At 48.6% G+C, this 27,999-nt stretch overlaps 1 protein-coding gene across 1 annotated transcript; it reads right to left on the reverse strand.

The window, feature by feature from the left end:
- Nucleotides 1-652: 652 nt before the first annotated feature.
- On the reverse strand, nucleotides 653-27,999 carry ACAN (aggrecan). Its single transcript, XM_087743685.1, has 19 exons — nucleotides 27,930-27,999; nucleotides 27,007-27,378; nucleotides 25,552-25,726; nucleotides 24,866-24,993; nucleotides 23,965-24,258; nucleotides 21,721-22,233; nucleotides 21,037-21,211; nucleotides 20,470-20,597; nucleotides 20,055-20,348; nucleotides 19,697-19,891; nucleotides 18,819-18,986; nucleotides 18,220-18,752; nucleotides 15,450-18,090; nucleotides 6,580-6,693; nucleotides 3,686-3,844; nucleotides 3,126-3,208; nucleotides 2,649-2,793; nucleotides 2,301-2,483; nucleotides 653-790 (listed from the first exon to the last, which is right to left on the reverse strand). Exons 1-19 carry the CDS (start codon nucleotides 27,997-27,999, stop codon nucleotides 702-704), a joined length of 6,459 nt encoding a protein of 2,152 aa, XP_087599811.1. The 3' UTR covers nucleotides 653-701.

Here is a 27,999-nt window from a genome sequence, read left to right on the forward strand (position 1 = left end):
CCAATTTCACTCTCTTTATTATTTATCATTCTTTCAAAATAGGATATGTTCAAAAATATAAATAGGTGCAGGGAACGCTGGTGCCCCGCACGGTCCCCTGGAAAGAGCACGTCGTCGATGGGTGCTGCGCCGCAGGGGGGGCGGCAGGAAAGCAGAGAGGGGCCCCAGCGCCCGGGTCCCGGGTCTCAGCATCCCCTCGCCTCCCTCCTCCCGCAGCTCCTTCCACCGCAGCCCCCCCCAGCCCTCCCCACCCGCCCCGATGCACTGCAGCAGTAGGAGGATTCTGGAAAAAAAAAAAACAAACAACCCAAAAGGTGCTGTTCACCCCGGAGATTAAATAACAGAAATAATTACATTGTTCGTGGATAAAATCAGGAAAAAATAATCATCTTTATTATTTAACTTAACCCCCTGCCCTGTGCAAACCCACCCCCCTCCCTGTCCCCGAAGGCATGAAGATAATTGGAACCGGACGGTTAGTAAAAATGCTGAGATCTAATTCGCTTTGCTTTGGTGCTTGGAAAAAACATTAATTTTCTTTTATATATATACACAAAGGTGGGTTTGTCTTTAATATATTTTTTTTTCCTTATATGGCAAAAAAGCAACAAGAAGAAGAAGAAATCGACTCTGTTAATATCTGTTCCGTTAAAAATCTCTCTTTCTCTCTCGCTTTTCCCCTCGGTCTCTCTCGCCCCGCTCTAATGGGTGGGTCTGTGCACGGCTCTGCCGCTGGGTCTCGACCGGCTCCTGGGGCTCCTCTTGTATAGCCTGCGCTGGTAGTTGGAGGCTGCAGAAGAGGGAGGAGAAGAAAAGGCACCTTGTTAGCAGGAGCCAGGACAGAGACACTGCTTGTCCCGTGCTGGCTGCACCGGCCCCTGGCTCCCTGGAAAAACATGGGCAGCCGCAGGCAGCGCTGCCCAGTGGGCAGCTGTGTGCGCCCCGGCGCCAGCCCGCTCGCCTGCGCACAATCGGCCCTTCTCTTGCCTCCGCAACTGGGGTTTGCTTCACCCAGGGGTGAAGGTGCCTGGGTGCATCCCCAGAGCCTGGGCAGGAGCATCCTTGTCCATGGATGCTTGTCCCATCCCATCCCTGTGCCCTGCCGGGAGGGCAGCTCTGCTAACGGGGTGGGCACGGCCACCGCTTCCTCGTCTCCCCCACTGCCCTGCGGGTCCCTCCTCAATCCCCTGGGACAGCGAGGGAAATCATCAGCAGTGGGATGTGCTCAGGGCACAGGAGGGGAAACAGCTCTGTCTGGCTGGCAGGGACAAGGTTTCTGCCTGATCTTTGCTGCCAGTCTCCCTCGAAGCTGGCACCGCTCCGGTGCGATGATTGCAGGAGGGTTTTGATGGAAGCAGCAAAAGCTGATTGGGAACAGCCTAGGTCTCTTAAGCACTGATGGTCTGTGCCGGGAGCAGCCTGCAGCTCTCCAGGTCCGCGGCAGAGCCAAGGGAGTCAGCGGCTTGGTCCGCACCACATGGCTGCCCTCGGATACCTCCTCCATCCCTCCCCTTTCCATCTCCTCCCTGGGGCGGAGGTTTGTCCCTTAAGCCCATATCGACTTTCCCTGGCCGTGGGACTGTTGCTTTAGCTGGAATTGCCCAGCTGGACCAGAACCTGGCAAGGAGGCCACTGGACAGATGCGATTTGGCTGAGGCCGATGAAAATATTGGGAAGCTGCAGGCGAGCAGGGATGGGACAGGGGTGTAGGCAGGCCTGGGAGTGGGCTGGGACACCAGTGGGAGAGGGCTGGCTGCTGTCAGCTGGAGGGCTGACAGGAGAAGGGTCAGGAGCCCAGCCCTGTCCCTTGGCTTAGCTCTGCCGCAGGGCTCCTGTCTGCTCCCAGGCCAGGGGGATGCCGGGGAAGGCCTCGGAGGGACCACAGCTCCTCCCTCCTATTCTCTCTGCTGATGCAGGTGGTGCCAAAACTCACCCTTTCAGAAGCTGTTTATTTTTCTTTCCTTTCTGTAAGTAGCCTGGGCCCTTGGTAAGCTCCTTGTTGCCCTTTCCTGGCTGCAGACCTGCCCCTGCCCTGCCTAGGTGGAGGAACCTCCAGGGCAGGAATCGCCCAGGCTGTCCCTCCAGCCAGCACCCGTGGTCCACACCTGCACAGAAGACGCCAGCTCCCATGGCCTCATCACAGGGGAGCTTTCAAGAAGTCAAGGGGACCATGATGTCCCCTTCTGCCTGGCTCGGAGCTAACCTGCACCCTAAGGTGATGCCCCCCTCATTCCCAGCTTCTTCTCCCAACTTGAGGGATGCATCAGCCCTATCCCGAAGGTGAAGGGGCCGAGACGTACGGTTTATGCAAGATATCCGCGGCTCCTCCCACTGCCCATTGGGTTGGCACCGAATCGTGGGCACATGACGCTGGATGTAGCCTTGGTTGCACTGGTACCGCACCATGGAGTTTATTTCGTAGCGGTCCTTCTTCCGACCAAAGGTCCTGGCGTTCTCCACCACAGGGGGATCCCCACAGACCACTGCAGGAGATGGGCAGAGACATGGAGATCTTGATAAGTCCTGCCTGGCTGAGCAGGCGGCTCACACCCGGGCTCTGCCTGGGGACACGAAACCCTGGCCCTGGCTCCAGCCCACGGCCACTGCCTAAGCCCCCCATCCTTGCCGGCGCGGCGCAGGGTGCTGACCTGTTCCTTTCTTGCAGGTGAAAGGGAGGTGATAGTTGCAGGGAACGTCGTTCCATTCGCCTTGCTCGTGCCAGATCATCACAACGCAGTCCTCACCCGCCGCGAAGAAGTTATCAGGTTGGTTGGGCCGCCAGTTCTCAAATTGCTGCCGAGAGAGGAAAGCCCTTCACCTAAGGCTGAGCCCTCTCTCCTACTCCCTTCTTCATCCCTGCAGCTGCCTCCCCCATGCACCAGCAGAGACCATGGGTTGCCAGCACTGCTACTACAGCGGTTATTTCTGTTGTGATGGTGCCCAGGAGCTTAGCTGACCAGCTTTACTAGAAGCTTGGAAAAAACCATGAGCCCTGCAAAGTTTAGGGCTGCCTCCACTCAATGCCCAACCCAAGCACTCAGCTCCTAACTCATGGGGTTCTTCCCACCCAAGGGGAACCTCTTTCCCCCCCACCGGGTGAGCCGCGCCCCGGGCTGCAGGCTCACCAGGGAGTGCCCGTCGGACCAGCGGAAGTCGTTCTCCACGGCTCTGTCGCTGAGGCCGATCCACTGGTAGTCCTGCGCGTGACCTGGAAGAGCCGGAGGGGGAGAGAAGAGTGGGTCATGGTTCTCCTACACCTTGTTGGAAGCATTTCTCTGCCATCTCAGCTGTCTCTGGCCCTGCAGCCTGTGGGTCATTTGACTGATGTCCTTTTTTCCCTGCATCATGTTTGTCCATCTCCCTCCCCACTCAGCATGCCATGAGCATGGATCCACCCACGTTAGCATGGGTCACTGCACTTGTTGCAGCAAGTGAACATCTTGTGAACAAGCCACATCAGCAGCGTGATAAGAGCAAAGATCTGTCCTAGCTGAGAAAGGGCGCTCTTCTGTCTCATGGATGGACAGTTCTTCCGTTCCTACGCAAGGGTGAGGCCTCATTAGGAAATATCTGAGTGCCAGTGGGGGAAATAGTGGTTTTTACATCATTTTGGATAAATCTGCCCATAGACTCAGAGTCCAATGGATGGACCCTTGCCCAGTCTCAGGCTGCCCTCGGCACTCACTGTTCACAAATTCTTGCTCCTCTGGGGTGATGATACTGCTCAGGTGAGCTTGATGTTGTCGGCATCTGGTCTCTGCATCCATCCAAGTCTCCCTCTCTTCAAAGTGCCTGTAGCAGTGGCCCTGGAACTTGGTCCAGCCTTCCTCACAGTTTGCCAGATCTGAAACATACAAAGGAGGGATGAAAAGGAGTTGGTGCATGGGTCTGGAAGCCTTCCAACTCACCTCTTAGCAGCTCATGCTCTCATGGCATGGGACAACACATGGTCACTTCCACTAAAAAGCAAATCCTGACACTGTTGCCTGTGGGAAATCCCAGGGAAAATGATCAGAATGCATCCAAGACACACGCAGAGAGGGGAGCCTGTGTTGAAGACCCCATATTTGCAGTAACGTGACCAGTGCTACTGGAAAGCTTGAGTGATACAAACTTATTCCTGAGCAATTCAATCTCTGTGTCATGTTCCTGGACTCTGTTTTTGAGGAACTGACCAAGCAAGAACCCCTCTCTTCCCACTTGTGCTGGCCTGCAGAATTTTCTTGCTTTGGAAAGAAACTCCAAAACAGGAATCCAGATGCCCAAAATCAACACGTATGTGTTGGAAAGGAAAGAGGGGCGGAGAGCCCAAGTTCAGGTGTTTGCATTGCTTGGTGTGGTTCTGGGGCTCTGGAGGAGAAGCAAGGCTATAGAGGTGGGAGAAAAGAGACAGGGGCAGGAACTTACCATGGTGGAGAGAGAAAATGAAATCTCAAGGAAAAAACTTAGGAGCTGCTAGAAAAGCACAAAAATTTCTCAACTTTTCAGACCATCTTTTACCATCTGAGAAACACTGAGGAATTGAACCCATTAATTAAAAAAAATGAAATCACAGATGGGGGAGAGCAGAGGTGAATGGAGAAACCATCAGAAAAGGCCTTCAGCGGCTCCCATGCAATGCAACACCACATATCTGCTCCATGTGACTGAAGGAAACAGAAAATTAAATATATTTAACCTCAGCCTTTCAGATGCCTGATCTACCACCCTTTCTCAGGCACTTGCTGCTCTTGGAGTGGTGGGCTTTCATGAGTCCTCATGCCTCTCTCCCTTTCCAATAAGGTTTTCCGTACTCATTTTCTTTCTTCTGTTGTTAAACTTGGTAGGTCAAAGCACTTGTCACCTTCAATCACACTGATTCCTCCTAATCCACCCTTCTGGTGTTCTTCCAGCTGGACAGTGCAGATGCTTCATAGATGTTGGAAGGGTTGCTAGTTGAAGCATGAAAAATGTTTTCTGCCTTCTTCAACAGATCAAATGGATTACCTGGAAGTAGCTGAAGCTCTAAGGATTCTTAGTCTTTGCAGGCAGATTGCTTGCACAAGGTGAGCAGAGAACACGCTCTGGCTTTTGAGATTTAAGACTTTTTTCCAGCAGCTTGAACACCACCCTTTGTCATCACAGTCTGGGATGGGACAGCACATGGCACAGAACCTCAGCAGGACATTTCCTAGGAGAAAGGCCACTCTTTCCTACATAGCTGTCACTTACGGGGCAATTTGACAGCAATCGTCTTGGAAAAGAATGATGAAAAGCTTGTTCCCTGGTAGGGACACTGTCGTGGTGACAAGGACTGGCTGTGTGCATAGACGGCAGAGCTCACCTAAGGTGTCCTGCTGTTCTTGGAGACCAATAGATGTCATAGAAAGGAAGGTTTCCTCATGGTAATAATGAAGATTTACATTCACCACTGAATTCGGGGCATTGGCTTCCTCTTGCATCTCCTGGCATCGTGGCCTCCAGGCATCATGAGCCCATAAATCATAGAAGAGAGGAAATTAAGTCTGGCTTGGACCAAACAAGAGCATAAGCTGCCGCAGGGTAGAAAGTCTCTTGTTCTGTTACAGGGGTCTTCAACAAGAGGTAGTAGGGATGGGTAAATCAGGGGCTGTTTAGGTTGCATTAGGAAAGTGATATTAAGACAGATGGCCCAGTGATCCTGAGCCGCCTTCTTATGGTCTACTCCATATGTTCATACTGGAAGCAGAAAGAGAGATGCAGAGAAAGGCGAGCAGAAAATCCAATATACAGTATCGTTACTTGTGCCAAGGTGAAGAAGACACTGCAACCTTATTCCTCTTTTGTTTGAGCAAGGCAGGAGAGCTTCCCCTCAGCTAAGCTGATAAAAGTTTGGACTTCCATCAGCTTTAAGAAAAAAAAATCCTTTTTTTCTTTCCTTGTAGAAACAAAAAGAAGTATTAGTGCAGGTCATAGTACCTAATTTTGATGGAAAAATAGGTCACTTCATGTTTTCTCAAAGATACACATTCCCTGCTGATTTTGCCACAGGAAGCCATGTTGAAGAGCTGACAAAAATGTCATGCTGTGTCAAATCGGTGGAGATTCCTGGAGTGAACGAGGCTTCTCTCAGCTGCATGTTCACAGAGAGAAACACACTGATTTTTCATGGCTTAGTTGAAGCATCCTTCCATTAAATTCCTGTCTAGCAGAGAAAGTTTGCCTGGGGTGAAGATGTACTCAGATGTTTCCCTACTGTTACAGATGAACAGAAAGACCCTTGACCCAAATGGACAGCAATGTCCGTGATCAACACCATTACAATCTGTATGGAGCTTCACTAGAGAAACTTAACAAAAAAGAGAAAGCTGAAGAAGACACCAGAAGCTCCTGCTTAGGAATCTTGGAGGACATGGTGCTGTGATGAACAAAGTAACCAAAATACATAAGCAAAAGTCTCAAAGCTTTGCCCTAGTGTATTTTAAGCTGCTGTTAGATGTTAGCTTACTGAGATGAGGGCAGGACTGATGGGAGCACTTGAGATCAGCTTTTTTTGGGGGTAGGGTGAGAACAAAGTGGTGCAGCAGTTAGTAAGATTAGCTGAAGCCAGGTAGGCCGTACCGATCTCACACAGGTCCCCTCCGTAGCTGGGAAGGCATAAGCATTTGAAAGAGTCGATGCCATCAACGCAGGTAGCTCCATTCAGACAGGGGCTTGAGTGGCACTCATCAGTGTCTGCAAGAAATCAAGGGCTTCCATTAGGGCTCTGGGCAGACAACTCCACCAACAGGAGAACTTGTTTCCTTGCTTGTTTAGGAGGGAATATCAGTTGTTTTGGGGGAACCTGGGAGTTGCTAGGGTCTTATTTTAAAACATACTGCCACTGCTGCTGCTGGAAGAATGAAGGCAAGAGACCCAACCCACCCTACAAGGAAGATATTGGTTTTCTGTCACTTGATGGTTGAACACCACTCTGAAGATATCAGTACAAGCTCAGTAAGATGTATCCAATACACAGCACTCGGTGTCTTTGACAGCTGTGATATAACTCTTCATTGTCCACTGTCTCTGCCTGATGGATCAAACATGCAAACTTGTGTCTGTGTCTCCACCAGCTATGGGTCTACAAGGAAGAACGTGGAATTCTCACAAGTGATGGAAACATCCTGAAATAGATTTCTAGCTCCTAACTGGCCTTCCTGGGGGCAGTACTCGCTACTAGTTTCTTCCTAACTATAATTCAGATGAAGTTTTGGGACAAGAAATCTCTTCTCAGTGAAGATGAAGAAAGTGCAGAGAAGAAAAGAAGTGGGTTCAAAGGTGATTCAGAGACCCTCAACTTTTTCCCTTTGAGGATCTTAGGCTACTCTTAGTTTCCCACCTAGAGCAGCCCTTAAGATTCTTTCTGCTTTTCTGGAGGTGAAAAGAGAAGTCAGTATGGGAAGAGTTTGGCCCCCAACTCTCCAATGTTTCTCAACTTGCTAATTAGCACAAGCCTGGGTAGCACTTCCATCCCCTGTCATCCTGGGGCAGAAGGAAGGAAGCATGGATGCTCTGAAGAAGGCCACAGGTAGGAAATTTGTATCTATGTATTGTAAAATCTAGCTTGTGCTGGAAGTAATAGCTCTTTTCCCAGTATCTCTCCAGACTGAGCCTTAATCCTACTTATTGAGCTTTGGAATCAGAAGAAAAGTAATTCAGAATGGAAGGATTTCAGAGACGTTCAACTCAAGAAACAAGGCAGAAGACTAAGGAAGCAAGTGGGAGCACATCCATGCAGGTTAGGTTAAATGATGACTGGTTAGATCCTCATGCGAGATGTTTCTCTCTTTCACACTCAGAACAAATGTAAGTAAGTCTTTAAAAAATGCTGACTAACACTCCATGCTCTTCTTGTGGATGAGAGGGGTTAGTGAGGAAACATTCAAAGATGATAAACGTGCTGGCTATGAAAATACCAGAGCAGAGCAGTGACTCCTCAAGGTCTGTGCTTGTCTTCTGATTGGGGTCTATTCGGTCGGGCACTGTCTCCCTGCAGAACCGTGGCCCAGCTGCTCAGTGTCCCCAGACATATGAGAGCAGATGCATGTTTTACCCCATGTGGCTGTCTAGTCGCTCAGTGGCCAATGTCTGATATATCAGCTAAAAGTTGACATGTTCTGTAACGTGTCTAAGTGATGAAAAAAATTCTTCCTGACCTTGGATGGTAAATTGCTTCGTGCTTTGGAGCATGAAGGTTATCATCTTTATTCTAGGCTGTATTACTGTGAGCAATGCAATTATTCCTCAGATAGCTGATGAACCTCTTACACCAGTTTTGCAGTTAGTTCTTCACTGATAGAAGGAATTTTTTTCCTCTAAGTTGCCCTTCTAAATACTCATGAATGCTTTCTGGATTTCTTTGTTCACTGCAACAAGAAGAGAACTGGAGGTCCTGTTTCCATGACACTAATAAATACTTTGCAGAACAAAATGGGGGTCATGGGCCTAACAGAATTGAAGAATTGAACTTGGCTGGTTATTGCTTATTAGTCACACTTGGAGTTCCTAGAAGACAGAGAGCACAAAGGAAAATGAGGTATCCTGAGGGATGATTACATTTTTAGAGGCCCCTTGGGCTTCCCAACAGCAGTGGCAGCAGAAGTTCATGTTGATTCCAGTGGGCTTCAGCTGAACAAGTAAGGAAAGGCTCTCCTTTGTCCGTTAGGCTCCATGAAGTGGAAAGCATGCTGCAGAAGTGGGAACAAAGCACATATGAGAGCTAAAGCAGAATGTTTAACAGGGAATAATGAGTCTTCAGCTGTCTTCGGCCATGTAGGCTAAAACTTGGCACATCCAAGATCTCTTCTGAGATGCAGGAGACCCACTGTGAGTTGCCATCCCTGGTCTTGGAGGAGGAGGGAGCAGGCACACACGTGCAAATTCATTGCCACAAATTTCCAGCTGGGAAATAACACTGGAACAGAATTTCCTTTTACAGATATTGTATATAATATGATTGCACATATTATATATGCTGTAAAAACAAATCTCTGCATATATTTGTTATATATCTCTCCATACATATACATATATATTTTTATATATGATACATAGAGAAAGGGTGTGTACTTGTAGGTAGTATTGGAAAAACAGACAACAAATACAAGTGAGACAGAGAAAGTTTTTTTCCCCAGAAGTGTTCTGCAAATGGCTGGAGAGAAGACGTTTTAAGCACATGATGATCATAAATACCAAACTCCCCCTTCAGCCCATTGGACTGTTGGGGCAGTGACCCTGTCTCCATCTGGATGTAGAACCACCTCACCAAGCTGGTATCAGGAAACTCAAACACACCAGCAGGGTTGGAAGAAGCATTGCTGGTTCTGGTCCTCCCGGAAAATCTAGATCTTAGTGGTCTTTTCAAAAAGTCAGTTCTAAATGGTAGAATTGGCAGTGATGTTGTCTCTGGAAACCCTGGCGAGCCAGTTTGTGGGTGTTTCTAGGATATTGCATCAAAGTCATAGGATTTACAGGAGGTGAGAACTCCAGAAAAAAAAAAAATTCCCATCTATCATACAACACTTGTCTATTTTCTTCGTAACCTTTTATATACCATAAATGTGTCAGCTTCCACAGAGTTTAGAGCTAGATGAGGTTAGTAAATCACTGTACACCTCTTCAGCTGAAAAGCCTGTGGCACGCTGGGTGTGCCAGCTCTGCTCACCAGGAAGCGAGCCCCCACTTCCACAGCACCGCTGCCAGGCACCTTGACATCCAAGGATCTTACGCAGATGCGAGCTATTTATTTGCTTGGGTGAGCAGTCATTCAAAAAGTCAGCTCTGCTTTGAGATGCAGCTCAAGTGCTTATCAACCGACAAGAAGACAAGACTACTGCTATTATTACCCAGCGCTAATAAAGGACAAGCGATGCGGTATGGGATGCAGAGCAGAGGCAGCCCTTGCTTTCAAGAGCTTCAGCTCTAAAAAAAAAGACGGGAGAAAATGCATTGCGCTGCCAAGAATAGGAAGTCCATTTAGAACATATTATTGACTCACTTGTTGAGAATAATGCAAAATTAGCAGCTTTTTAGAAGACGATTCGTACTGCAGTTAATATTGCCCAGAAGCTGCAAAAGATTATTCAAATCTATTGTCAAAACAGTTTCTGTTTTTTGCTACTAACAGGACCCAAGGTCTAACTTCTAGATTTTTTTAAAAAAACAAAACAATTAAAACAAAATATCCAATGTAAACAGGGTCTTGCATCTGGAAGATGTAAACTGTTGGCTGGAGAAAACAAGGGCACTTACACAGCTACAATGCAAACTTTGAATCTGTTTCACCATTTTCTTCCTAAGATTTCTTTTACATTGCCAGATACATACTATATTTAGTCAGAACTATTTTATTTTGGTGCAACTAAACACAAGTATTCTCCCAATGCCTTTGAAAACAATTTGCTGTACTAGGTCATGGAAATTGGAAAGAGAAATCCTTTAGAAATGAAGGAGAAATAGATTGGTTCTGGTTTTGCTCAGAAGGCAAATGGCATGCAAAAGTGAACATGCAGTGTCAGTGGTGAGAAGGAAATGCTTTCAAAATCCTTCCTCCCAAGCTAAGACGACAATACTAGAAACAGTGCTAACACTTTTTAAAATAATACAGTCTGTGCCTTTCTCTCAGTGGCAGTCTGTATGGAAGATGAGCAAGAATACTCATTAAACAAGGCCAGCTTTGTGCTTAAAACATCTATGAAGGAGAAGCAGCTTGTGAACAGAGAGGATGCTATCACCCAAACCCTGAACAAACTGTACCGTTTTCCTGAAGCTGTGAGTAACTAGTTTAGAAACATATCCTAGGATTTAAACTCCTGATTTTGTTCTGCAGAGAGGAAAAAGTAAGACAGAAAGGCAAGGCATTTTCAGGATGTCCAGCAGTCCCTGTTGTGCCCCTCACCCTTTCTTTATAGGCCTCTTTGTAAGTGCAATTATCCAAACAGGGACTCAGAGACCAACTAGATAATTATCTTCTAGAGACTGAGATTAAAAAAAAAATCCAGGTACAAATTAAATTTGCTTTTCAGAGACTCCTGGTAAGTTTGAACTGCCGATCTGATAGCTCAAACAGCGAAGAAAAACATGGGAACAATTGTAGGGTGACTCCTAGAAGAAAAGAATAGGAGGAGCTGAGGAAAACAGTTCTCTCACATTTTAAGTAAAATGCCAGTATCAAACATCACATAGCCAGCTAGTGACTTAAGATGAGCAATTAAGTCATTAAAATAATTAACTACAATAATTAAACCAAAGCCTCCATGCAGCAGAAGGGGCAGATATTGCTACAGCCTTAAAAAGCAATATTCACCTAGAGAACAGCAAGTTTCCAGGAGAACCTGTTGAGCTGCTGGGACCTTTGATTTGTCCAACACTCTCATGGAAGGAGAGCTCAGGAAATTTGGATATCTCTGCTTCCAAAATAGTATGCGTAGAAGCAAACTGACATGTATATAACACTAGTCCAGGACTGTAGGTTGCCTCTTCAGAGAAAGGTTTTAATTAACGTAATAAACTGCTGATGCAAAATAGACAGTATATCTAGGAGACATCAAATCATCTGGTCACCCACAAATGGTCTGTGCTTTTGCTTGTCTCTCAGCCAGGACCGGTACCTCCATCTCCTTCTTGAGACCATACTCTTCATTCCACATTAGGTGAAACATTATGAATCAGGTGAATGTTTTCCAGACTTCTTTCTTCTGGGTTGATCTTCTCTGGACCAACAAAACTCTATGCCTTGGACTTCCAGGGCATGAAGAATGAAGAAGGCCTGTCAAGACCTTTCTTCATTTGGATTCTAACCTTCAGCTGTGTTGGGGCCATAGGCAGCAGACTTCATGAACTCATTTCACCAGAGACAAGCAAAACCTAACATAAATAGCTGCCATATCAGCACATTTCTCTTTTTTCCCCCAACTGGAGTGAAGTTTTTAAGTCACCGACTGGTCAGAGTGCTCCAAACCACAGCCTCTCACTGAAGCACCAGTATGCTTTTTTCAGCTAATAATTATTTGTCTTCAAATGAAGGAGAAAGACGCGCTGAGTTGGCAAAACCCTGGTTGAGGAAGCCAAGCCTATGGACAATTCTTCAAGCTTGTGGGGTTCCTGTCCTCATGGAGGATTCAAACTGCTGACTAAAGACATGTGCATGTGTAGCCTTCAATTTGGTTAAATGCTAAAAAATACTGGCACTCCAAGTGTTAATCTTTGGTCTTTCTTGTGCTTCTGGCTCTGGCTTTTAGAGAGAAGTAGAGGCTACAGCAGAGCATAAAAATATCATTCTTCTTAAATCATCCCACTAAAAACACTGCTGGATCTAACTGGAACCCTTCAACGACAAGACAGGAGGGCAACAGCCGCATGCCTCCCTGCTCCTCATTCTAAGCTCCTTCTGTAAGCTGAACTAGCTTCATTAGCTTTAATGTTAGTCAAAATTAATTACACTTAATGCGCATCCATTACATCCTACAAATTCTGAGCACCGCACAAGGCACAGATATTAGAACCGATATTTTTGCAAGAGCTGAATTTCAAGATTAGGAAGTTTCAGGTAAAAAGGCAGCCACAACATGGGAAACAGCATTTTGGCTTCCAGCCTATGGTTCTTCCTTGTAGACTTTCCATGTTCACAATCCCCAGAGCACTGTAAAGAGTAACGACCCGCAAAAGGAAATCTGTGATTATTCTTCCTTTTTTTCTTCTTCTTTTGTCATCACTTTGTTCTAATTCTCTAGAAAAAGTTCGCCTTGTTGCAGGGGTGTTGCAAGTTCATGGTCAATACACTTTCTTGCCACCTGGATGAGCTTCCTTCAGACCCTGACCAGGACTGCATTTAACCCTATAGGGACACTGTAGTAAAGAAGCATACCAATAAAAAGAGAAGTTTTACCCTAGAATATCTTCCCTGGTGGGAGCACCAGCCACGCAACTGTACTCAAGCCCATCTCCAGTTTATAAAGAGTCGACAATTAAACTTCATGCAGTCGTTGCTTGCCTCTCCCCGTCACCTGCTAAGAAACCCCAGCTGCTACATCGTCATCTCTGTGACTTGCAAATACACAACATGTTCCAATTTCAGAACATTTTTCAAGCTTCTTCACACATGAGCTGCTGAACACATGGTTTTCTTTCAAAATACTTCACAAGAATGTTGGCTAACAAACGCTCTGAAGGATCTGGCAATCGCCTTGTGGGTAATTTATAAAAAGAAAAACCAGTGAAATAAAAGCATACTTTGGGGCCAATATTTTTTTTTACTGAGCCTCACTGGCTAGTTTCCTTCCTTCCCCTCAATGCTGCCTTTGCTGGCTTGCTTTTGTCTCCAGGCTTGGATGTGGCAGCAGGCATGGTCCAAAAGCAGAGCCCATTAGGTTTGCAAAGGAGGGCTTTTGGGTGCGTAACTCCTGCAGCAGCCTGCCAAGCCCCGGACACCGTGCCAGGCTGGACCAGTGCTGGGGGAACGCCGCCGCTGACCTGTCCTCACGCACTCCTGCAGCATCCGCTGTGCAGCTGCTCAGCAGAGAGAGACGGGACCTCAAATGTGTTATGAGCAGGACTGAACAAAGGTTTGTGATTACCTGTTTTCTCAGAGGGAGAGAGGTGACGCAGAGGGAAGTGCAATGACTCATTCGAAACACTTTGGGGATGGAAATGATGTTAGAAACCAGGCTGAGCTTTACAAAGCCCCGCGCTTACAGACCCTCACTGAGTCCAGAGCTACCTATGCTGAATGATGTAAATTACCCAAAAAGAAGCAGTTCAGGAGGTAATGTGGGAAGGGGGTGGAATTAATGTTACTTTTACTAGAAGGAACTGAGCAAATGTCTTTGCACATACATTTTGTACCACGCTTAAACAACAGGTCCTACATGAATGTGTGGCCCATTGAGAACCGAGCATATGTAGGACCTTCATACAACAGCACAAGCACTGATGTTTTTGAAACAGGGCCTATCCCCAGGAGCCAGCGAAGTGACACCACGCCATGGCCAGGGATATCACGGAACATCCTGCGTTACTGGGGCTGGGCTTCTCCCTCGGCCAAGAAGCAGCCACCAGCAAGCACAACAACATCCCATCTTGTTTTCTTCTCATTGCAGTATCCTAATGCCTCCATGGCATGTGAACACTGCTCAGAGGATGCTTGTCAGAAAGCTAGCAGAGTGTTTTCACCATAAATGGTTACTCAGATTTAAATATTGTATCTGTTTATACTTGGCAGCAAGGGGATCTACCAAAGACAGAGTGCTAAAACACCAAAAAAGGGGCAGGGTGGAAGGAAGGGCATTTATCAACAGAGCTGACAAAAGGTGGCGATGCTCTGAGCATCGTCTGACACATTTAGCCTGTTCTAGCTGCAGAGAGCAGCCTAAGACACAGACCAGAGGGCACCCATGCTCTGTGCCAAAGGGACTGGAGCAGTTTGCCCGATGCAAACATTGCACTCAGCACAGATGATGCTGAGAACAGAGATTTTTGTCCCCAGCTGGCTTGCTTTGCCTCTTACCCCTCAGCACTGCAAAGCTGCTGATGGCCAGCCTCCCGCTCCAGAGCAAGCGCTATGAAACACTCGGGGATACAGACAGCAAGTCAACACACCATGGAAAGAGAAACAAAACAGGACAGAGACTTGCAGCCCGTCTTATCCAGCTTCTCAGCTGCATCCACTAGCCAGGGTGGAAGTCTCTGGTGGGTGGAGCCGTCTTTGCTCTTGTTTCCACATGAAGAGAAAAAATTGTTGTTTTCTCTAGATTATAGCAATGGCTAAGAGCAATTTCAGAGGGGGCGTGAATGCCCTAGTGCCTTCCCCAGCTGTGTCACACTCAGGAGCCTGGTCACAGCAGCTCTCAAAGACCATTCACAGAATACTCTTTCCCGAGCCCCCACCTCTGGCAGCACAGAGGGGAGAGCTCACCTATGTCCCGCGATCACTTGGGTATCCTGGGGGCACAAGTAGATGATGCCCCCGTCATGTTCCTGGCAGGTGCCAGCTCTACCAGGCTGCTCATCACAGCTGGGGTGCACCCGTGTTCACCTCCCAGCAATTCAGAGGAGAGAATGATGCCTACTGCTATGGTGCAGTGGGGGAAGGCCAGCTATGTGTCTCGGTGCTTCCCTTGAACTTGTCCTCTGCTGCTCTTCCCAGAGGCATGTAATTGCCGTGGGCAGGCAGGAGGGAGGTACAGGAGGCTTCTGGACATGTGATTATGCTGGCTGGATAATCGCATTACCTTTCCAAACACAGACTATCATTTGTTAAGACAGAAGCTATTGAACACGACCTGTGGAAAACCCCACATGTTTATGGCTTCCCACCACAGTAATATCTTGCTCAAGCCTGCTTCTGTGTTAACGTTCTCTGCTGTAGAAGCAGCAAAACGTGACAGCTATGCCTCCTCCCTCCCTTCCCCTCCATAGCGCGTTCCCTTCCATACGGAAAGAAGACATGGTACCTTCTGTAGTGGGTCCTAATGCATCTATTGCTTCTTGTGAGACTTGAGGCAGGGCAGCAGTAGCAGTGGCCAGCAGCTGCGGATTGTCTAGAACAACAGCTGTCTCCGTCTCTTGTCCTGACACCACGGGAGGGGAGGTCTCTATTTCGAGCTGAGCCTCTTCAGGGCTCCTGGGTGCCTGTGTTGGTTCAACATCTGGAGTACTGGTACTAATTACAACGTCTGGGACAGAGGTTTCCCCTGAAATGCCTGTGACTGAGTGTTTCACAGCTTCAGATGTTATGTCAGGAATTTCCTTCTCCTCGGCAGCACCAGAGGGCTCACCACTGGCCAAAGATGTGGCAGCTGTTTCGATGTTAGCAGCAGGCAATGCGGATGCTTCTCCACTGGTTTCATGGACTGTGGATGTTTCTATGCTAATCTCAGGAAAGGCAGATGTTTCACCCTGGGCTTCTTGACTTGTGGATGTTTCTATTCTAATTTCGGGAAATGCAGAGGTTTCCCCACTTACTTCTTGAACTGTGGATGTTTCTATGCTAATTTCGGGATAGGCAGATGTTTCACCCCTGGCTTCTTGACTGGTTGGTGTTTCTATGCTCATCTCAGGGAATGCAGATGTTTCCCCACTGATTTCATGGACTGTAGAAGTTTCTATGCTAATCTCAGGAAAGGCAGATGTTTCACCTCGGGCTTCTTGACTTGTGGATGTTTCTATTCTAATTTCAGGAAATGCAGATGTTTCTCCACTGATTTCGTGGACTGTCGAAGTTTCTATGCTAATTTCAGGAAAGGCAGACGTTTCCCCACTGATTTCGTGGACTGTTGAAGTTTCTATGCTGATTTCGGGAAATGCAGATGCTTCCCCACTGGTTTCCTGGACTGTGGATGTTTCTACGCTAATTTCGGGGTAGGCAGATGTTTCACCCCGGGCTTCTTGACTTGTGGATGTTTCTATTCTAATTTCGGGAAATGGAGAACTTTCCCCGCTAATTTCGCGGACTGTGGAAGTTTCTATCCTAATTTCAGGAAAGGCAGATGTTTCTCCACTGATTTCATGGACTGTTGATGTTTCTATGCTGATTTCAGGAAAGGCAGATGTTTCTCCACTTGTTTCGTGGACTGTGGATGTTTCTATGCTAATTTCAGGATAGCCAGATATTTCGCCCCTGGCCTCTTGACTTGTGAATGTTTCAATTCTAATTTCAGGAAATGCAGACGTTTCCCCACTGATGTCTTGAATAGTGGATGTTTCTATTCTAATTTCAGGAAATGCAGATGTTTCCCCACTGATTTCTTGTATTGTGGATGTTTCTGTGCTACTTTCAGGAAACGCAGAGGTTTCCCCACTTACTTCTTGAACTGTGGATGTTTCTATGCTAATTTCAGGGTAGCCAGATATTTCACCCCTGGCTTCTTGACTTGTGGATGTTTCTGTGATAACTTCAGGAAATGCAGATGTTTCTCCACTGATTTCTTGAATTGTTGATGTTTCTATGCTAAATTCGGGAAATGCAGATGTCTCCCCACTGATTTCGTGAATTGTGGATGTTTCTATGCTAAATTCGGGAAATGCAGATGTCTCCCCACTGATTTCGTGAATTGTGGATGTTTCTATACTAGTTTCAGGAAATGCAGATGTCTCCCCACTGATTTCGTGAACTGTGGATGTTTCTATACCACTTTCTGGCAATGCAGATGTTTCCCCACTTAGTTCACCAGATGAAGAGGCCTCACCACTTGGCCCAAAACCATAGGGAAATGTGACAGCTGTTTCCCCACCCAGTTCCTGTGATACAGTTGGTCTTGTCACAACTTCTACTAAATCAGAAGTGACTAAAGTGACTTCTGGAAGCCCTGAGGCCTCCCCACTAATATCAGTCACTGCTGAAGATTGTCCACTTAGATCTGCGGCTCCAGAAATGTCACCGCTGATATACGGGATCCCGGATGACTCTCCACTGAAGTCTCCTGTCCCTGAAGGAAACCGGCTAGTCTCCACAGCTCCAGACCCTTCTCCAGATAGTCCTCTGTCTCCAGAAGGAAATCCACTGATTTCTATCATCCCAGATGGCCCTTGTCCCACCTCTTGAGCAACTGATGTCTGTGTTACAACTTCTACCAAAGTGGTATCCACAAGGGAGACTGTGGGAAAGCCAGAGGTGAGTCCACTTTCCTCTCCAGACAGTAGGCCACTGGTGACATCAGCTCCAGAGATTTCTCCACTGCTGTCAATCACTCCACTCGGGTGTCCGCTCATCTCGAGCACTCCAGAAACACTCCCACCAAAGTCTACATGCCCAGAAGGCTCGCCACTGATGTCTAAACTCCCAGATACCATGCCTGATGAGTCTTCACCTCCTGAAGGCAATCCGCTGATTTCCAAAATCTCTTTTGCTTCTGCTCCCGTAATTGAGGGGGTCGTTGTCACTTCCTCCAAACTGGCATCTACAAAGGTAATGCCCGAGGCCTCACCACTTTCATCGATACCAGAAGTAAGGCCACTTAGGTCCACCAGGCCACTGACCTCATGTGTTCCAGATGGTTCTCCACTGACATCCAGTCCTGAGGGCAACCCGCTGAGCTCAGGCCCTCCAGAGGGCTCCCCACTGAGCTCAGGTACCCCAGAAGGCTCCCCGCTTAACTCAGGCACCCCAGAAGGCTCCCCGCTGAGCTCAGGCTCTCCAGAGGGCTCCCCGCTGAGCTTGGGCACCCCAGAAGGCTCTCCGCTGAGCTCAGGCTCTCCAGAGGGCTCCCCGCTGAGCTTGGGCACCCCAGAAGGCTCCCTGCTGAGCTCAGCTCCTGAGGGTAACCCCTGGGCTCTGCCACTGCTGTCCCACTCAGTGGATGGGAACCCTGACAGCTCTCCTTCACCGCTGACTCCGATGGACCCTTTTCCCTCCTCTTGCCGTTCTGGCACTGTTGTGACGACTTCCACTAATGTGGTATCCACAAGAGAGACGGTAGGAAAACCAGAGGCGAGTCCACTTTCCTCTCCAGATGACACACCACTGACTAGCTCAGTGCCAGAGATCTCCCCACTCAATCCAGAAGGCAGCCCGCTGCTTTCCACTCCAGATGGCATCCCACTAATTTCTGGTATCCTCGAAGTAGACACTGATACATCTTCCTCTGCAGAAGGTAAGCCACTGATGTCAACAATGCCAGAAGGCACCCCACTCAGGTCCCCTGAGGGTAGCCCACTTTCTGCAGGTAGAAAGCCACTGGTATGCAAGTCTACTGATGGTAATCCACTTTCTCCGATCCCTGAGTGTTCCCCACTAAGTTCAAAAACTCCAGAAGTCGGTTCTCCACTTGTATCTGGGACTCCAGATATCCACCCAGATGCTGAAGATTCACCACTGACATGATGTTCTCCACTTGTATCTGGGACTCCAGATATCCACCCAGATGCTGAAGATTCACCACTGACTTGATGTTCTCCAGACTCAGTCACCTCCCCTGACACTTCAATGATGGAAGCATCGGTACTTTTTTCCTCTGGTATTATGGTAGCCAGAGGAAAAGCAGATGGACTCACTGGAAAAAAAAAGGGCAAACAAAGAGAGAGAGAGAGGAAAATTATTTACTAAATTGTTTTAAAGAAGGTATTAACAATTTCCTGGTTGACGTTATCTCCAAACTGATACTTTTGGGATAAAGGCACAAAGTGCTTGCAGAAATCATTTGGTCCCTTCAAATTTGTTAATGAACATTATTTCTTAAATAACTGTAAATTATATACCTCTGGGAAACTGACAGAATATATAAATCTTCTGACATGGGACAATGGTAACAGTGACATCAATTCCTTGGTGCCAAAATCAAGCTACTGCTTCCTCTGAGACAACACGTGGAAGAGCAAAAGTTTGGTGCTGCTCTGACCACACTGCAGCTCTGTCCTCTCTGGAAGGCATGGTCTGAAATCTGTTTCTAGCCTGCCTTCCTCATCCTGGATACACAACAACATATCTTGTAAGGTGCTCTGTCAATGCTGTGTGTGCTGGTCTGCAGCATGGCAGGATGGCTGGTTATTTAGCTCAGTCCTAGACAAAAGTTCAATAATATACATGTGCAGCTCCTCCTGTGGTACCTGTGTGCACAGCCTCAGACTTTGCTAATATGGTGATAATTGTTTGGATTGAGAGGGAGTCTCCTTCAGCAAAGACACAACCCATCTCTTTTGGGAGTGTCCCAACTCTACAACACCAGCCACGTGTGACCCAGGAGATGGGGAATCTCTGACCCACCTGAGAGCAGCGACATGTCGGTTGGAAAGACCTCTGTCCCCCAGGCTGTCTGATTCTCAGGTTGAGTGGCAAACTCCACCTCCACGGTCACCTCCTCCCCAGAGGGTACCCCCTCCACTCCAGGGATCACTTGGGTTGCCAGCACATCTTCTTCAAAGAACGAGGTGACCCCCTCCTCCTCTGCAGGTGGCAGAGCTGGAACAAAAAAGGTATTGGAGGGAGTTTCAAAAAATTCACGGTCCAAGATGCCGGTGAAGTGATTCGCTCAAACCGGCACCCTGATGTGCCCAGCCTCCCTCGTGAAATCCCTTTCCCCAAGGAGACCGGTCTACATGCCCTACAAGGGGTGGGAGGGTACCTCTGAAACAGAAGGCGTGATGCCGCGACAGGGGGTCAGGAAAGCCCGTCTGGTTGTAGTGCTGGTAGATGGTTCTCACACCAGGTGCATCCCCTCCACAGGCAGGACGGGGGCTCACGATGGGATAGCGGAGGCTGCCGTCAGCTAACCAGCCAGCGTAGCATCTGTCCAGGCCCTGCTTCCAGGCGGCATAGAGTTGGCCAACAGAGGCCAGTGTGGCATTTTGGCTCTCACAGTACTGCCGAGCTTCTGGGAATGTGAACTGCTCTGGCTGGGTTGCAAAGAACACCTCACCTGAGGGACGGGAAAGAAAACAGGCATGAGTTCATGCACCCCACCCACGTACACGCAGATATGGAGGTGTGAAGTACGTCTTTGCTCCACAACCATGCCCAGAGGAAGGGGGAGAACGTACCCTTGAGCCTGTCGATGTAGCAGTACACATCGTAGGTCTCTGAGGCTGGGCGCATGCCGTATGACCGCACACCCGGAGAGCTCTCTTTGTCTCCTACACAGTTACTTCGGGGATTCACAATGGGATACCTACCAAAAGAAGAAGAGAAGTGGTAACCCAAGCTCAGCCCTATGTACCGTGGACTGAAGGACCTCGGTGTACTTGCGAGCAGGACACAAATACTTTATTGTTACAGGAGCTCAAAGACCCCAGCGTGACTTGCAAACAAGTTTAATCTTCACTTACAGCTTGGGGCAATGACTACAAACTTTCCTCCACTTTTCCTACATGTCAGTACACTGTGGAGCTCACCACTGCAGCATGTATGCACAAGTTAGGAAAGAGGTAGGATGGGTTGAAAAGAACAGGTCTATTGGCCACTAGATATCATGGCCTGGAGACAATCTTAGGTCAGGAAAGCTTTAGAAGCTGATGAGCAGAGCAGCAGGACAGATCAGAGTAAAGCCTCAATTTCATGGCTGAATAGCCATTTTGAGAGGTGTCTTCCCCAAGTCAATAAAGTTTTACCTGACTGTCTGGTCCCGCAGCCAGCCGGCATCGCACTGGTCAAAGCCAGCCTCGTAGGCAGCCTGGAGCTGTTCTGGAGTGGCGATAACTGCGTTGTTCTCCAGGCAGGCCTGCTGGGCTTGGACAAATGAGAAGGCGTATCTGCTGGTGGCAGCGCGGTAGTGAAACACCACACCTGGGGGAAGAGAAGTCATGGTGAGACAACAGATATGGGACCCTGCCTCCACTGAGATGTGTGACCAGAAAGGGTCTTCTCAACAACAGTGCAAGGACGAGTGCCTATCAAACCCAGTTGGATGGAGATGACTCATTCATTGAGCTCTGCTACCATCGAGGGTGATGTTCTGCAGATCTATTTAGCCCTCCTCTGGGATCTTCCTACTTTGACTTTCCCCTTCCCTGGAGTCAGATGCACATGGGAGCGCAGCGTGTGACCACAGCAGCCCCAAGCATCAGCCAGCTGAGCCTTTTTCAGCACATGATGGGGTGGCCCACAGCCTCCTCCTCATGCCTCCTGTCCTGCTGTAGTGGAGGCACTCAGCCTGTCCCTGACCCCAAACAGGTCTGCACACCTCCAGGGACCTGCATGCCTGCTGCGACGGTAGAAGCTCAGACTGTTTTCAGCTGAATGGTTACCTCTAGGAGAAACTGATCTTCAGGCTTCTTGGCATCCTGGTGACTTACCCGTGGGGGAGATGGGCTGCTCAGGGAGGAGACCAACACCGGGGGCGGCTGTCACTCGCACGAGCTGATCTTCCACTGTGAACGCCGAGGCAGACTCTAGTCCTGGTGTGGCAGTCACCCCCATGGCCTCTTCCACCGAGCTCACCTCTGCCGTTTCAGTGGTGACAGCAGTGCCTAAGGCTATGGTGGTGACCTCTTCAGGTACAGCCCACACCCCTGTGACATCCCCCCTGGTCACATTCTCCTCCTCTGGGGCAGTTGTCTCCACTGTGACACCGGTGGCGAAGAGATCGGGCAGGACAGTGAAGCCCTCGTACAGCTCGGTGGCAGTGGGTGTGATCTCAATGGGCTCCAGGGTGGCGATGCTGCCGCGGGCCTCCTCCTCCGTGGCGTTGCGTGGCAGAGACAGCTCCACTTCGGTCTGGGTGACGGTCTGGATGGTGAAGGCGCTGCCCAGCTCGGTTCCCGTCTCGTCGATGAATTGCCCTGGGACCAGAGTCTCAACGTCGTCCCCTATACCAGGAGACAAAGCAGCAATCAGAGAGGACATGGTCAGTCTAGCAAGGTCTACTGCGCTGGTGCTGCCTCTGAGGAGGAGCTGGGTGTTTGCTGGCTCTGAGAGGAGCAGGGAAATCATGACGATGTGGTACAAGAAATGGTTTTCCTTCCTCCACAATGGCTCTCTACAACACCCCAGCACGGAGGGTACCACGGCTGGCAAATCTGAGAGGACTTTCCCTGCTCTTCTCCCAGCTCTCCTTCGCGGGAACACCTTCCCATATCCAAGTCTGCACTGACCTCTAGTGCCTGCTGCAAGGAATTTAAGGGTGGCCAGAGGGAAGTAGGGGAGCTTGGATAACCTCCACAGCAGGTCTAAGCCGTGGGAGAAAGGCAATTGGATCCTCACACTCACCAGAATCACCACCTCCTTCTGTTCTGCCCAGGCAACAGCTTAAGAGCTCATCACACATAAGCATGCCAACCCATCACCAGGACAGCCAAGGCCACTTGCTGTACCAAATACATTCAAATAACTCCCAGCTTTCCCCTCCCAAATCACTTTTCTGCTCAAGTCACATCCCTTGGGTGTAGGAGAACGTGCTTAACATGCCACTGAGCAGGTCATCCTACAGCAAGGACGGTGGTTTAAAGAGCAGCATAAACCAGAACTGGGCAGGTGAGGGAGGGATGGGACATCCTGGATACGCAGCAAGGCAGGTCTTGGCTGGGGAGGGAGAGGTAATGAGACACTGTCCAGGTTTCCCCCTAATACTGCTTTCCCTGTTCTATTTATTTCCAATTCCATTTTCCTGCTAGTTCATTTCAGCCAGTACCTCTCAGACATCAAGGGATTCAGAGAATTAGTTAGAGAAGCTCAGATAAGGACTGGCTGTACTCAGCAGTTTCAGATGCGTACCATGAGATAACCAGAAGGCTGTGACTTGGTGGACAAGTCTTAACTTGGCCATGTAGCTGGATAACTCTAAGGGGCCTGGGAGGTTTTACAGGGCCTCCTCACACAGTGATCATGCATGCATCTGGGCACAATAGGTCTGTATCAAAGGGGTTTCAAAACATATTTTAAAATACTGTTATTATTTCTTTAAAGATGGCAATCCTATTTGAATGTTAGCCTCTGGTTGCCCTGAATAGACCATATACCACTGTGCTTTGCCCCCTTCTTGCTGCCAGAAGAAGAGTACAATTAGAAGAAAGGGGAAGTAGATGGGATGCTCTCCACCTCCTACGTGCAATTTTGCCCCATTTCTGATTTCTGGAGACTGCTGCAGTCTCTGATTTATCCCAGTATGGAAACCAGGCATGTGTCTGTACCACATCACAGCACTATATACATCTTCAGGATAACATCTGTTCTCTTTTTCCTTCTCTGCTATCTTCAGCATTCAAAGTCTTGTACATGAAGCACCTCTCCATGGAGCTCTGCTCCATGTCTCCTGGAAAGCCACCAAAGCTGGAAGGTGAGAGAGGACTGGAGAGAAGAGGGCTGTGTTACACCCACCTCCTCAGCCCCCACATACAGGGCAGGCATCCGTGCTCTTGCTGGACTCTGCTTCCTACCTGAACATAAACGGGGGACTAAGTCCTTTGCCAAACCTGCTTTCCCCACTGCTTTTTTTTAAAAAAAAAAAAAAAAAAAGGCAAGAGGTTAGCTCTGGCCAGGGAGCTCCTGCTTGCTGATATGCAGAGACACATTGCTTAGTCCCACAGCCCCAATGCACTCACCACTATAGCAGATGGCATCGTAGCGAGAGTCAGGGTGCGGGTACCCTGTTTGGTTGATGTACAGGTACACTGTCCGCACTCCCACCAGGTTTCCTCCACAGTTGGGCCGTGCTCTGGAAATGGGGTAGCGGACGCTGCGATCGGCCAGCCAGCCTGCGCTGCACATGTCCATGCCATCCTTCCAGGCCAAGTACAGCTCTCCTGTGGTGGCCAAACGGGCTCCCAAACTGCGGCATTTGTCAAAAGCTTCTTGGAAGGTGAACTTCTCGGGGGCGGTGGCATAGAAGACTTTACCTGCAATCACACCATCCATTAGCACAGGAATTAGCTGTAGAATTTAATCCCAATTCCCTTTCTTTCCCCTTCCCATTCCTGAAAGTCTGGGTAAGATGGAAAGTCCTGTGTATTACAGCTGAACTGCAACTCCATGTTGGTGACTGTCTATAAAGACCAGAAGAAAGGGAGTCTTACAGAGCGAATATGGACCAGAGCAAAATATACCAAACTAGCTAGAGCCACAGGGCAAGAGGAAGATAAAGGACAATTTCAGTTCTGATGCGCTGAATGTTTCAATGGATCCCTGTCATAAGCATGGGTGGTGGACACCTCTGAATGTCACACCCTCAAATGGATGACCAGAGACATGCAGGATGGCATGGACTCTGGTGGAGGTTAGATGGACTCCACCCTCTGTAATGCATTAGTCATTTGACATTAAAATTGTCCAAGGTCTAACAAAGAGACTGTAGAAAACATCTGGCCTTGCTGGGGTATGTGCTTTTCCATCTTTACACTGTCTTGCCTCTAGGCCCTTTGCCTCTGTATTTACTCTTGTCCAGTCTAGGCATGGTCAGTGCTTTGACTGCTTCTGCAACTAGTAACAATAAAAGCCCCAAATCACCTTGCATTTGCTCTGCATAGCAGTAAACATCATAGGTTTCATCTGGCTCACGGACACCATAGGTCCTCACTCCTGGAAATTCATCCTTGTCGCCGTAACAGCGCTCCCGGGGCCAGTGGATGGGGTACCTGGGGGAGAGAGGGTCTGTAAGGAGTGGGGGGCAGGACCCTGGCAGCCACAGCGAGGCTGGAGGGAGATGCGGAGCACTGCTCAGTGTGATGATTTATGGCTTTTCCTGGGTTATGGGGAAGGGGAAGGACGATCGGCTGTCCTGCCCTCCCTCTGATGGTCCTGAGCACAGCAGGTCCCCGGGAGCACTGGCCAAAGACATTAGGCCAAGGTGCCTCCCCAGTGGGGGATGCACAGCTCAGTACAATTGAGCCACACTTGTGCATCTTGGTATAGCATCTGTTTTGTTCAGGGAGGACAAAGGATCAGGATTAAGCCGTTGTCCACTCAGCTGTCACCACCAGCTGAGGAGGACAGTGGTCACTCTGCTTTCCTACTATAGATTCCCCCCTGGCAGAGAATGGCTTGCAATCCACCACCTCCCTCTGCATACCAGCAATTACAACAGCTGCTATTTAGCAACTGTTTCTCAACCGTTTTCAGTTGGTGGCTTCATTACAGAAGCCCTTCCCTAATGACTTTGCTGTGGCTTCCCTTTCCCCTCCACCGTTCGTTACCTGACAGTCTGATCAGCCAGCCAGCCAGCGTCACACTGCTCGTACCCATCCTCGTAGGCAGCTTGCAGCTGCTCGGGAGTAGCAATGACAGCGCTGTTCTGGATACAGGCCTGCTTTGCTTTCTCGAAGTTCAAGGTGTACCTTGTGGAGATTGCTCTGTAGTGGAATACAATGCCTGGAAAACACAATGGCCATCACTCACACATCTACTAGAGAGCACCAACCGGCCCCTTTCTTTCCAAAAAAGTTAGGGATTCAAAGAACAGATACTACATGTCAACTAGAAACAATGAACTATTTCTGATTATCTCTATTTGAGCATATCAAGCCAAGGGTGAATTGGTGGGCTTCTTTCACAGAACCCTGCAGAGCATGTTGGTAACCTAGGACAGCGACTGCTCTCCCATGGTGCTGTAACAAAATCATGGTGCATTAAAAGCCAGTACCTGAACAGTAGTGTGAACAGTGGGAGGAAACCCATCACCCAGAGCTACACCACTCTCAGAAGGACTTAATATTTTCCTGATACAGCTCTGTGCAGCGTTTTAAAAGCATGGTTCAGAAATCAGCTGGTAGAGCAGAGCAGGAACTGTGCTGCTGTGCAGGTTTGAAAGCTGCCACCTCCCAGGGTCCTGCTCAGGACCAAGGGTGCAGAGTGTCAATCACTGTGCAAACACCCAGGAAACAATAACAAGAGGCAAATATACCTAAAATCTCCAAATCTGCTGGAAACATATCTAAGTCATATTTTTTTGATGAACAGGGATCTTTATAAAGGATGGCTACTGGTACACTCTGGTCTGGCATGAGCAGGCTTTAAGTGGAAAATTCACCAGGAGGTAATGAGGGGGCTCCCAGCCTCCACTGTCAGATATGTACTGCAGTGCATGTCAGCAGCAGAGAGCTGCTGGTTAATTGTTGTAGTGGAACCTGTCTCCCTGTCCTACACTGAAAGATAAAGATTGTAGGAAACTTTTGTTATTTTATCCACCTATTACTAGGATGGGCTTTGCAAGATGATGGGGAAAGTTTTTCCAGAACAGACCAATTCTCCAGCTGAGGGCATCCCGTCTCCTAAAATGTTTGGAAGAAATAAAAGCTCTTATAACAGCCCTGTTCCAGCTTCATCACTCTGAGCAATAGCCCAGTGTATCCAGTACCACCTCCTGCCAAGGATGTCATCTTGCTGTCTCACCTTCTGCCAGAAGAGTCATTTTATTGCCATATATTCTGCCATGAGTCATTTACAGGTTTGTTTAGTCTGGTCCTAGCCTGCTAAAATAAATGCCTGGCCCATCGCTTCTGCTCACCTGCCCATGGCCTTATCTGTGACCTGACCAAAAGGGTTTACGCCTATGGGGAGAGCAGTACCTCCTCTGCTCATATATTTCTTCCTCCCTTCTGCCCAGGCAGGCAGCAAGATCTTAAGAGGAAAGAGCAAGGGCAGGATCTCACCTTTCACTAGGACCTCTATTGTGTCTTGTCTGTCCTCGATCCCGTACATCACTTCACAGCGATAAATCCCAGTGTGGTTGGATCGCAGTGCCTTGATTTCCAAGGTGGCATCGGTGGGGATAGCGGGGTAGTTGGGCAAAGAGATTGCCTCTCTGTACTCGGTGTTGAGCCGGATTTTCCCACCTGTGGCCACTAGCAAGACAACTTCGGTCCCGTTTGAGAGTTTGCTCCATTTGATCCGTGGGGTCAGCAGAGCACTGGTGTCTTGTTCCTCTGGGATGTTGAAGTAGCAGGGGATGTTCAGGGAGCTTCCCAGGACAACACGTAGGGGAGACTGCTCAGGTATCTTCACTTCCAGGCCATCACTACTGTCTGCCAGTTCCCAGACAAAGCAATGGTTACATCAATAACGCATTTAATCCAAAATATCCAGTGCTTCCATATGCTCCAGTGCCTATATCTGCTTTGTAAACCTGTACCCATGTATTAAGACATACCTTTTTTGGCCTAGTCTGCTGGAAATAACTTGCAAAAGGGAAGTTACAACCATGACCCTTGCGCCATGGTTGCTTTTGGGATTTGGGCCAGCGCCGGATGTTGGAATGAAGGGAATGAAGGGCTTTACTGCAGAGTAGCTGCTTCCCATGATATGAGATCCCACTTGATAGGGTTTAAGAAAGGGGAATGCTGAAATTCCCTTGGTTTCCCCATAAATCTGCCTTTGCCTGGAGCTATCTCCATGGCTCCCGAAGCACAAGAACAGTGACAGGCTACGGCACAGCAGCCATCCAAAGAGAAGAGCCCTGTGTGTACACAGAGCAGCTCTTGGGTACACTTATTTCTGGCAGCTGCCCACACTTGGGGATGGGATCAGAGTGCAGCACATTGCTCAGCCCTGCGTTCCCGCACCCCGGGACACGTACCTGAGAGCTCCACAGAGACGGCTGCGGTGATGACTCGCAAACACACAAACACTAATAGTAAAGTGGTCAT

The sequence above is a fragment of the Nipponia nippon genome, unplaced genomic scaffold (genome assembly GCF_047370975.1).
Source record: "Nipponia nippon isolate SJK-2023a ecotype South Korea unplaced genomic scaffold, ASM4737097v1 scaffold_9, whole genome shotgun sequence".
In the NCBI taxonomy this organism is placed as follows: Eukaryota; Metazoa; Chordata; class Aves; order Pelecaniformes; family Threskiornithidae; genus Nipponia; species Nipponia nippon.

What these genes read in the sequence shown, in the direction of transcription:
- ACAN (XM_087743685.1), bottom strand. Translation starts at nt 27,999, where the DNA reads ATGACCACTTTACTATTAGTGTTTGTGTGTTTGCGAGTCATCACCGCA. An exon ending in CTACATCGACAGGCTCAAGG is followed by an intron (nt 20,349 to 20,469) that starts GTACGTTCTCCC and finishes CCCGTCCCTCAG; the next exon opens with GTGAGGTGTTCTTTGCAACC. An exon ending in TCAGCAGGGAGCCTTCTGGG is followed by an intron (nt 18,091 to 18,219) that starts GTGCCCAAGCTC and finishes GGGGTGCCTGAG; the next exon opens with TTAAGCGGGGAGCCTTCTGG.